This window comes from Bombus flavifrons, chromosome 12 (genome assembly GCF_040668555.2).
Source record: "Bombus flavifrons isolate JBK064 chromosome 12, iyBomFlav1_principal, whole genome shotgun sequence".
Lineage (NCBI taxonomy): Eukaryota > Metazoa > Arthropoda > Insecta > Hymenoptera > Apidae > Bombus > Bombus flavifrons.
In genome coordinates, this window is record NC_138453.1 from 6,291,682 (window position 1) to 6,304,250 (window position 12,569).

At 38.8% G+C, this 12,569-nt stretch overlaps 1 protein-coding gene across 12 annotated transcripts in view; it reads left to right on the top strand.

Annotated features, from left to right (window-relative positions):
• The window catches only part of by (focal adhesion protein tensin), a 182,582-nt gene that overhangs the window by 110,498 nt on the left and 59,515 nt on the right, over positions 1–12,569 (top strand). Inside the window, exon 1 of one of the 12 annotated variants that reach the window (XM_069125079.1) lies at positions 4,236–4,613. The exons of the other annotated variants lie outside the window; for them this stretch is intronic. Within the exon in view, the coding sequence (XP_068981180.1) occupies positions 4,551–4,613 (63 nt within the window). The 5' untranslated portion in view covers positions 4,236–4,550. Of the gene's footprint in view, positions 1–4,235; positions 4,614–12,569 lie in introns of those variants that run through there. 12 annotated transcript variants of the gene reach the window in all.

Below are 12,569 nucleotides of genomic sequence, written 5' to 3' on the forward strand. Positions count from 1 at the left end.
TCGTCTGGGTCCACTTCAGTTCAAACCCTCTCCACCAAGTTTGAAACGATTCGATGTACCAAAAGTATGGCTGCGAGCGTTCTCTAAGTGCATCGAAATTTATGAACCGATGCGAGACGTCTCCGGTCCTCTCGCCACGGGCGCACACCGATCTGGCCAACGATTAATGTTTCGTTCCTCCGCTGAATTTCGCGCTGGTAGCGTGAAAAATGTTCCAGCGCCACCCTATCCGCTATTCGCGAATCTTCTCGAAATATAAACGAGCGACAAAGCATATTACTTTGAGGATCGTTTTGCATATGGATGGTATAATTGGTCTCGAACAGTGACTTAAGATTGCTCGGTTATTCAGTATGGCTGTCTTTTAAAACTTGGCTCGGGCGTTTTGAAAACATATTGGTCATAACGCGTTACTTAGGGTACATTGATGTCTCAGTAAATCTCTGATGGGTATTAAAGGTTTGTTTTTTCCGAGGGAGGAAGAACACTTTATTTTTTATTTTCGGGCTCTCAAGATCTAAGTTTTCAAGTTTTAGAATTTCAAAATCTTCAAATTAACATTTTTCAATTTGGATCACCAAGTTCGTATATGTTCGAAGTTTTGATTCTTCGAATGTTCATATCTTTGAAATATCGAACTTTTAGTTTCTCAAATCTTTGGAGATCAAAATTTTCACATCTTCGAAGTAGCAAATTTTTTAATTCTCAAATATTCCGACAACCAAATTTCCAAAACTTCCAACCTACAAATATCATGGAACATTAACACACAGAGTACTACCTTTCGAATATCATCCATAATAGGACCATATCATTACCTTTATCATTTCGCGCGCAATTCAAAACTGCACGGAACGAATGCAATCATCCCGGCGGGCGCGATGCGAATTTCGTTTCTCCCGTGTGACATCCATATGCATAAAAAAGATTTAAACATGTCGTAAAATATCATTCGGTCGTTTGGAGGTTTCGTTTCAATGGCAAAGGCTCACCTGGAAACCGGCTATCTTGGACGAACACGCGTCTCGGTATCTTCTAATTACGCCAGAGATTCGTGAAGTCGATAAAGAATTCAAATGGGTGGAGCGTAAAACGATTCTCCTTTTTTTCTGCCTGCCATATTTTTTCTCCCTTTCCTTTTCTGTAATCGACGTTGTTCGATACATTCATTCTTGCCACGCACTCTCGTTTATCGTATTTTGCCAACACGATAAACAGCGTGGGTGGCGAAACACGAGCACGGTGCGTGCACTTTCTTCTTTTTCTTTTTCCTTCTTTTTTTTGGGAGGGGGAACTTAACCAACAATTATTATTATTATTATTATGGACGCGGGCAAACCGGCGATCGAGTTCTATTCATACAATGCCCGCAGGAAATGGGTTGAAAGTGTCGAACTGTATTATTATCGTGGTATTTGGTTCCTGTTCTCCATTGTTGCGTGTGATTTTAACCCTTGCATGTCGGGGTGAAACGTTTATCGCGTAACTGCGACGAAGTGTGGTTAATTCGATAACGCTTCGACCAATGTTCGACTGTATTTACATACGAATATATAATTAAACTTCGGTATTGCAAGTGTTTGGTAAATGACTGACTGGGTATTACAGTAAATCGATAGATTTTAACGATCATTTATGCTAATGTTGTATGAAGTTCGTACATTAGGGATATTAAAAATTTGCTCTCAAGGCAAATTTCCGAATATCTGAAATATCTGAAATATTTGAATATTAATAAATTTGGAAATTCGAAAAGTTTGTAAAAGTTTGGCGAATTAGATTTTCTTTTCCTTGCCGGCTATTAAAATTATTTATTTATTTATAGAAAGCAAAGAACATATAAATATCCAAAATGAAAAGTAACCGTTATGATATATAATAAATTAACGAATAATCGAAAAAAGTCATCATTTAGATTCCACATTTTTAGTGATTATATTTTAATCCAAACATTCATAGTCTATCTGCAATTATAATACGATGGAAATATTTGAAAACGATGCTACAAGGATATCAACCTCTCCAATATCGATCACAGGGAGCAATCATGATCGATCGCCGATGATCGAAGATTAACAATGTAAGAACGAAGACTTGGCTGAATCACTTGGGTTGCTACAATGAAATACGTTCATCTGTTCAACCGTCTCACAGAATTAAGGGGACCCATTTAATTAAATACGCGACATTAATTCTTCTTGAAAGATCGATCATCAGTTTGTTTCATTGATTACCAAGTATGACTATCAAAAAAGAAGAAGATGCTGCGTGAAGATACGTAAGGACCAGTTTTCGTGAATTAACGAAGGCGCCGTTGATCAATTGCCAGCAATCAGAACGCGATCGAGGATCAAGGTCGACGATGACACGACACCAAGATCGAGGGAAAGATCCAGCGGATCGAGACAAATGATCTGTGGCCAGACGAACCGGTTTCGAAACGATAAAAGTGACAAAGATGGTAGGTATTGAATTCGTATCGATAATCGAGGTCTCTGCAAGAAGAAATAATCATTGAAAATCCTAGCTTTGCTTTATCACCGCTCGTTCCTCGTGATCATCTCTCTTTCCTGTCTTTTTGTATTTGCATACTGTTGCAACACCCGACGCAGGAGGAGTGATTCGAAATAATTTACGTTTTTGTTCCGTATCGATAATTCACAGCACTTTCATCGTCGTAAATATTATCCTCTACGACGACGTCATGTATGATAACGTTGGTTGGTTTAGCCGATACTAATTAAAGTACACAGGGTTATGCAATTACAGGAATAAAACGAACATCCACAAGACGAAATGTTTCAATTTTTACAAACATAATAAACACGGTATAAATATAACTAAAATAGTAGGACATATAAAAAAAGTTACCTCACCTAGTAAGTATTATAGCGAATAGTAGACTTTGAATGTTTTACGTATTTCTGCATATTGCGTATTTTATGCATTTTTTGTATCTACATGTTGCTCAATCTAAATTTCGTAATTTTATTATTTAAGTAGAAAATACACAAGTAACCCGAATATATATTCATCGTAGATCTAATGTATCAATTACAAATTTACCATGTAATATGAATTATGATGTTTACCGTAGGTTCATTTTCCAGGAAGTTCCTCAATTGTGCATGAAAGAAACAGGGGTTTTAAGCTTTATTAGAATCCAGTTAGTAATTTCGTGTTTTCGGTCTCTATCTTAAACGTTAATTGTCAACTTTGATACTAAAATATGAGTTTATGGGCTCCGGAAAACAAACACATTCTTTAAACTACCGTCTATACTTTCTGCAGAGGAACAGATCCGCTATAATTGTACGAGTAAATATAACAAATTGCGAAAGAATCTGAACAAGTCATGAGTATTTATCACCACGGGCTTTCCTCTATAAAACGGGATATAAACTGTGCTCTGTTGGAAGTTTCGATAAACATGTTTCGAGATAGTCATTTCCTGTAGAAAATTTTCAAGGTATCCCACATGCGAATTGGAAGAAAGATTGAAGAATATCGAAAATCAAATGGAGCTCGAATATCCAAGTTCTCAAGATTGCTATTCGAGAGACGGACGAAGGATAGCCACGGAAAATCCAACTTGGAATAGCCAAAATATTCAATCTCCGAAAGAGATCGTAGAAACCAATCGTCCCAACTTCGAATCGAATGTTTTTAAAGTATCTCTCTGTGGATCACGATGGAAAAAAGGAGGAATCTTTCGACTGATGATCCAAAATTTCGTTTTAGGGTACCGTTTTCATACATTCTGGTCTATTTATATTCCAAAACTGTTAATTTTACGTTTGGAAAATCATCAGATTGAAAGTTACACTTTTGCAAAATAACTTTTTACAAAGATTTATAATAATACTACTCCTACGATGAATATATTTAAGGTGAATAAAGTCAGTCGTCGAAAGATATAGAAATAGATAAAAAATTGAAACAGCGTGCGCAGAAATTGTTTGATGGTCGTCGATTCAGTTATCAACGGATTGGCTACGAATGCGGCGAGGAAGGACAAGTCTAGTTGAGGAAGAAAGACCAGGGAGAAAGAAGTGGAGAACAAGAAGAAACTAAGCGTGGTCTTGGGGCGCCTTCGCCGGGGCACCGCGCAAGCGCATTCCGTATACCTAAACCTATACGTTCCGTGCGTGATCCGAAAGACACGAGCTCCATTCGAGTTCCGTCGGCTTTTGCCATCGAACGTGCCGCGTCCTTTCTCCGTTTCATCGTTCAGTGTCGTCATTCCCCCCGCCTCCCCACCCCCCCATTCCTCGTTATCACTTCAAAACGATACATTAAAAGAGACAAGAGAATTAGTTAAATTCATCATTCAGTCTGAATGGAATGGAATAAAATGACTGTCGTACGAAATCGTTGGCATAAGTATGCGCTTCCGGTTGAATGTTAAAGAAGCGATGATCCAATCGAGGGAACAGCGTGATCGAAAATGATGACCGTATTACGATCGTCGATCCTGGTGTCGGAGTGAGTTTCGAGTGCGCACGAAAATTGATCGTCAGTCAGTTCTTTCGTGGTTGACAGCTGTCAACATGCTGTCTACCGTTCAGTGTAACGGCGACGTGCATCAACGGAACTATCACGTCACGTACACGGTGAGTTTTTTCATAGCTGGATGAGAATTTCGCCGGTGAACCGGCTGGAAAAGTTGATCGAAGCGATGACGGGCGAATGATGGATAATTAACGACGGTTCGCCCGGCGAGCTATCCATGGAATGATGTAAGTGAAACGGATGTAACGTCGTTCTAAGAAATTCCTCTGTCGTGTAACACGCTTGAAATAGAGATTGCTTCAATAAACACACGATGCTACAAATATTCTCAACATCCTCGTCGAGTCTGGAATATCATCGTAAAAAAAGAGGAAATATCATCGTGACTCTTTTGTCGAGCAAGAATCATCGTTTCCAGCGGTTCATCGGCATTTAATTGTTCGTTACGTTTATCTTCGATTGTTATATTAATAGAATATAGAGACCGTACGTCGTCAAGCCTGCCTTTATGTACGTAGACTCCTAAAACTGTCTAGTGCTCATTTAAATACAAACTTCAATACGATCTTTCAAAACTTTATCCGCGTTACGTATGAATACGTAAACATTTATATCGACTCGCTCGTAAAACCATCAACATTATGAAACCGTAGATTACTTGTTGACGCATTAGGGCTTCGAGATGTCATGGCTCGAGAACGCATGGTGAATTACGATATAAGTATAGCTAATAATAGCTATCTATCAAAATATTTAAATATCGAAACTCGATACGTTCCGCATTACATATTGTACTCTTTGTTTTATTACCATTCTAACAGCGATAATTTTTACAATTCATCGGTATATCAAACGTTATCTCCGGCATAAACTTGTCAAGAATGTACTGAAAATATACCGTGATCGTTCTGATATTTTCATAAAACGAACTTCCTCGCACGATTCGCGAATATGTATCGAATACGTATCACGACCTCCCGGCGCCTTACGTTATTTATCTATTCTCGGTTCAGCTTTATCGCGGCGAACGCGTTTACCCTGGCGCGGAATTTTCAGCCGCACACGGGTTTTCACACACGCGGGAAAAAGCCATGGAGAAACGTCTGTCACAGGGAGATTAGATACTATAAACGAGTGTTGCGGGACGTCTTTTGCTATCCGCGTTGCAAGCGGTCGAACGTGCTTTGTGTCCGAGGACGCGAGCGCATATTAAATTCCCCCGTGCCTCGAATCCCGAGAGTGCCGGTTTCGAAACTTCCTTCTTTCCCAAAGGGCGGCACGAAGATTCCGCGGAATGACAAAAGGAAAAAGAAAGAAATATAGAAAAAAAATACGGTCACGATCCAAATGTCTTTACACGAAAAGGAAATTAGAAGTTTTAATCCGGTCCGTGTATTATCTCCTGTGTGCCACAAATTCCAAAGTTTCCCTTTGAAAACTCGGTGTTTGGAAGCGATTCGTCCGAAGCCCCATTCGCAATTTGTGCCAAAGGGTATCGCCAACTCTGATCCTGGTACAAACTTCCCCCTGAACTCGGACTTTTCTCCGACCTTCGCGTTGAATCGAAGAAACACGAGTTTCCGTTTGTAGCTCTGGAAAGTTGTATTCGGCTCTCTCGGGGTGGCCGATGCAGCTCTGTGACGTGCAAAACGAGTCGACTAACAATTAACCGGAGCAGGAACGTGTCGACGCAAGATAGTTACAAGTTCTCGAACAAATTAAGCGACCAGTGCTCTCCCGGTCGAGGCCGAGGCCGAGGCGAAACTCGCCGCGGAAACCGCATTACGGAAAGTAAATTATAACTTGTGCTGCTCGGTTAAATTGAATTACGAGAGACTGCCGGTGGTTCGAACTGTGTTTAAACATTCTACAATTTAGAATATAGCGTGCATTAGCGTGCATTAAGCTTAATCGAGGCATGCTGTTATACATATTTATATTCGTAGCTGTTGATCGAAGCGGAAAAAGAAGGATGGAACAAAGATAAGGTGGAAAGGACAGTGAGATCAGTCGTGCCACACCTCGATCGATTAATTCGTGCTTCGATTTATTGATACAGCGTTTCGCTAACTGGACACGATTAGGATTTATTTTACCACGGATTATTCGATTATTACAGACAACCCTAACACGAAAGCTTGTAATACGTTGTATCGAGAACGAAATTTTACTACGTTACAGGAGTCAACATTTAATATTCCGCTGGGAAGTTAAAAAAAAACTCGTCTTTTAATTAGCAATTTGAAAAATTCGTGAGATTATTAATAAACTGGTATAAATAATCTTTTCATAGAGTTTTGATTAAAAATATTAACAAAAGTAAAACGATATATAATAATGAGATTAAAAATTCAAAGAAAATTTTGTAAACTACCTCTCATCTCCATCGTTATCCAAAAACTTCCTGATAGTCTTTCGCTTGATATTCTTCGTGAATAAACTATGAAACAGAATTCAACCTAACAGATTGTTCTCTTCTATTGATTTCACTCAAAGTTTCATAATATGCAATTACTGCCATAATTTTCAGATCAAATACCCATTCGCAAATTAAATTTATGCAAATTTAATTTATACATTTTGCATATATTTGTTCAGAAACAAAAATTCATTCCATGAGTCGATGTCAGGAATTATTGATGAAAGCAAAGATCGGCTGACGAAACAAAATCCCAGTCGATTTTCTCAGTCGAATGCCCTGGATGATTGATTTCGTAGGTCGTGATGGATCGCGCGTTTCTTGACGCGTCCGCATGAAACCGCCACGAGGGAAACGCGAGAATCAGGAAGCGTCGTTGTCGCCTGCTTTTGCAAAACGTAGACGAAGGCGAAGGAGTACCGGCATCGAGTGACTCTTTCGCGGAAGTACACATGTATCATGTGAGCGCTTGTAATCCGAGAGCAGGGCATGCGAGCGCTCGAAGGACGGAATGCGGTGGAAACGATCGGTTCACACCCGCCTGGTTGGGGTAGATCGACGAGATAATACGAGTACGATGATTTTATCAGCGGTATAATTGATTAGATAAACGGTATTTGCTTGCATACCGTCGCAATGCATCACAATAATATATATCGGCTTCTAAATAAAATAAGCAATATCGAGAAAGGAATATCATATATTTCATTTTCGTAGAAAATTCGTCATTGTGAAATCATATATGTATATAAACTGTATATTGTTTAAAACAAACAATAAGAAATCGTTATTGTGAAAGATTTTATTGCATCAACCGAGCGAACAGAAGTAGACACGATCCTATACGCTTGATAGACTTTCATGTTATTGAAATTTATCTTTGAAACAATAGTTAAAAGAAGAAATTTACAGATACGAGTAACGTGCATTCTCTTTAATCAGCGTATAAAAAGTCACGAACCGATCGTTACGTCCACTTTGATATTATTTGTGTAAAGACTGTCTTGTCGTGAATGAAAGATAAAACGAAGATGAATGAAAGAATCTGCTCTGTCTCCGTCGGTAAAACGTAAGGAGCATGTGTCCTCTTTATTTGTATTCACTCTGAAACGTACTGGTACAAACATTTGGTCAACGTGTCTCATCAGTGACACTCGAAAGTCGACTGTCCGCTGTATAGATACACAGATGAGCCTATAGATGTAAATTTTTAATATACATACGTACAGTAGACATAGCGAAAGCATGTAGAAGAGGCAGACGAGCGGTTGCTGAGGATCGTGGAGGCGTTTATTTACGGTTACGAACGACAAGTTGTCACCTGGTTGCTAATTGATGGTCCGCGGTGAACGAAAAGGAAAACGGAGGCAGGTCGGCCGCGATTTGCCTCCGTTTGTTCGGCGAATCGTGTATGCGCCTAATGTCGTGGTCGATTACTACGGTACAACAGACGGAATCGAGGAGCACCGGCGGTGAAACCAGTTTAGCACGTGTATGGTCTTGTTCGCGAGGTACCAGTTCGTTGAGTCCTCAAGTTCATCGACTTGACGCGACGTATCTGGTTCCCAATGCATGCACGCGATACACGCAATTTTATTGCACCTATTTGCTTTCGAAACTTGATTCAATAACGTCGAGAACGTTCGATCCATCGGTTTCTCTCCGATCGCAAGTCGAATGGGTCGTTTTTCAAAGAAAGAAATTTATCAAGGTGCCTCGTTTACGTCGGTTCGCGAGAGCTTCTCTTTACCCATGGACAAGATACGAGACGTTACGATGCACGAGGAGCTTTTCATTGAAACTGCCAACTCACACGAGCTTTGTATATCAGGAAGTTGATAACGGTGTTATTCAAGAAGGAGGGAACGCTTCGTCGGCGTCGATTTTTCTTCGCCCTGTCGATCAGCGTTCCCTGTCTGCAAACAGTTTATCATTTGTTAGTCGTGAAATAGAAGCGTAACGCGTATTTCGATACAAAATATTCCGTAGTTACTTGTCCACGATGACTAAAATGTTTTGCTTGCTATCGCTTAAACGCATACTCATATCGATATGGATTTATGAGATTCAACAGCGAAGATCAGCATTAGTTTGAATTATAGAAATATTAAAAAAATTTTTATTCGAAATTTTACGTATAATTACATCTATATTCTACGCTAACTATATACTACAAATATACTATTGCATATATTATAAGTCAAGATTAAAACATTTGTTTATCGCTACTCGTAACAGATGGCAAACGAACGATGATAATTAAAACAGAAGAAGAAAAAAGAGAGAGAAGTTCGAATACTCAAGGTTTATTAGGTGTTCTTCCAGTTGTAGCACGAAGTAGGCGAGCCATGTCATTTCAGCAGATTGTGACAAGCAGCAGTAAGCAATTTCTATGTTTCCGCGTATACCGCGAACATGTGTGTGAACACCAGATGCCATACTAATTCATACAATCTAATCCCGCATTTTTAATCGCTCCTTGCAGTATATTTCCATGCTCGACTGGCAACCACGTCGCAAACTTTCAGAGCAAACCGATATAGCAACCATTGTTGACACAGTTGCTGCCTCGAATTTAATAAGTCATCGTCGAAACAACGTCATTACCATTGCCGACAAACTGTTTGATTTATCGTTGTACTTTGAAAAGTTAATCCATTTGAGAGAGCTAGAAGTATTTTTGCTCGTTGACGTCAGTCTGTCATATAAATAGCATTTAAAAAGATTCATCGCTTCATGCGGACCTTGAACTTTGATAATAGTAATTGCAATCGTTATCGTAGAAACTTTTTATTAATTTTTTACTGTCTTCAATCGAAGATAAAAATTATTTGAAACAAAAGCACGTGCAAGTGATTCGATTAGTCTCTACATCGTAAGTTGCGAACGTGAACTAAATTCAAACACTGGGTCGTCTGATCGAAGTCCATGCGAAGTAACAATCATCCGAAAAGAATTTCCACTGAGGTTAATAAAGAAACTTCTCCTTATTTTACGTTTTCTCTTCGTGATCGTACAAGATACAGCAGGTCGTACGTTACGAGGAAGAAAATTTCGATATTTGGCCAGAGTCCAAGAGTGGAGTCGGAACTGGCATCGCGAATGATTCGGTCACGGGCATCGAGTTGGTTACTTATGAACATTTCTCGTTGCTCCTGACCAGTTTTCATGAGTAATCTAATCTGAAATCTTGGAAATCATTTATTCGAAAACTACGGATTGATCTCCATTTTCAGCAGCTCTGGTTTCTCCAAGTTCTCGTCCAAAGTTTTACTCCGATATCGTTTTCCTCTCGTTGACAAGTACAATTTATGTTTATTTCTACATTAACAAAAATTAACAAAATGGAAAGCGAGGCTAGTTGGTAATTGAGAGGAATGTCTAGGATAGCGTTAGTTTAACGAAGACGTGTCAGACGGTTTAATAGAACGAGTAACGTATCGCACAAAGCAATCAACGAATCGAGTTTCTAAGCAATTTGGAGAAGTGAACCGAAATTCTTGACACATTTATTCCGTTATAAAATGATCACTCCTGTAAACAATTTCTGTCTACAAAAATATATATTTTCAGATTGGTTTCCAATACTACCAATATAACATTGACAGCCGTATTTCATTTCACTGCTAAAGATATTTCAAAATGTTTTATATCACATATATACGGTATATACATCAAAGTTTTCTATGGTCAGTGTCAAAATACTTTCGCGTGCTACTGTAGTTGTTTGGTATTTACGAATCCTGGTGTAAAGATCAAACTAACAACTTTTTCTCGCTTTTTCAAACGACTCTCGAAGTACGGACGAATAAAGTAATTTGTCACGCGTTCATAAATTTCTAAGACGATGATCGTGTCCACTGTGGAGATCGAGAAGAGGGTAGAACCGGCTGGTTCACGCGAGGGGTCATGGGTTAAAGATAAAGCGACGCTTCTTCAGATAAAATGCGTGCTTCCTCCGAGTTCTCTACGATCTCTATCGGGTATTATATTGCGCTTACGATGATCATAGGTTTACGTAAACTCGCGGAGGCCGCGCAACAAAGAAGGGGAAAAAGAACGAAGAAAAAAAGAAAAAGAGGTAAAGAATTCGCTTTCTTCTTCGGATGTTTGCATGTATAAATTGCGATGTACGCGAATGGATATTTATAACGATGAACGAGAAGGTTGTCACTTCCTGTGAGGTCATAGGAGAACTCGTCGCGAGCGGTCTTAGAAAGAAAAAGTGTTTACTCGTTCGCGTAAAAAGCAACAGTTGCGTAAGTATCGGTCATTAGGTGGACGAGAACACGTATGTATGAGTGTCGTATTCGTGGCAGAAGGCTTCCTGTCTCGAGTCAAGGATGCGGCCAATGTTGTACCTATTGTTTCCTTTATGCATTCGTTGCGAGTTTCGAATACCTTATCTTTAATAAAGCATGTGTCTATCACTGATGGATTACTTTTAAATTTTCCAATGTTTCAATATTCAGATTTGCAAATTTCCAAATGTTTTACATATTCCGATTTCCGAATTTTCAAATTCTCGGATATTCAGATTTTCAGACTTCCAAATATCGTAATTTTTTAATTTTTGTCCAGTCCAATTTTTATTAAGCTAAAACTTCGCTGTGAAGAAAAGGAAAGTTTCGTAGAAATACCTGGCACCTCCAACTTTCAAAGGCTGGGATATTAGGTAATTATGACTCGCAAGAATCTTTTCAAAGTAGGCGAAACGAGCAGGAATTTTACTTTGCTTGCAAACGGATACAAACTAGACAGTTTCGAATTAAATATCAAGAGATAGCGCACGAGAATTTCACACGATTCGATAATCTTCAAATATCTCAGAAGCCTATCGCCTACAATTTTCATCATACAATTTCGCAATAATTTATCCATTAATGCAACGCGACGTGACTTCGCCGATCGTCAATGTTATTTTGACTCTTTCATCATGGTACCGGTCACGACTGTGTCGAAGTGAGAGTTGATTCCTCCGCAGCTGTGCTCTCGTTGACTGTTCGACGTGATTCTCAATCGTAATGCGCGGTTTGTTGCGGGGCATAAGTCAATTAAGCCGGTATTAGCCAATCGGGTGTCTTTCCGCCGAAGCAGCTTGCCTTCTCGTTGATTATTTCGTTCGTTACGTTACACGAGATACAGACAGTATCACGTTTACTTATAAGACATTCTTCTAATCGTATCTTCGATATTTCTGGTCGAAACTTTCCATATATTCAATAGAAAATGTCAATGACAAACAATCGTTTTCCATAAATAACTTTTTCTAATCATACGTGCACACAATCAATTACATTTATTATTGAAATGTCAATGCTTGCGTTAGCGTTGAAAGATTTTCTGTCAAGGATCTTCTTAACCTAACTTATAATACAGAAATAAAAAATCTGAAGATGAGAAATTTGCCAAGTAACGAAATAGTTTTAGAAGTGAGTTTAATCGCGTTATGATATTCTGTTAATAGATAGGTATGAATGAAATTTTGATGGATGAAATTACAGTTTGATTTATGTGTAATTTTGTACTTAGAATGAATCTTGTTAAAAATAAGTAAGTGTCTTGATACTTTTGAACGATTGATATTTTAAAAGATTCTATATCTATTGCGTTTGAATGGCATGTCTTTATCACGCGT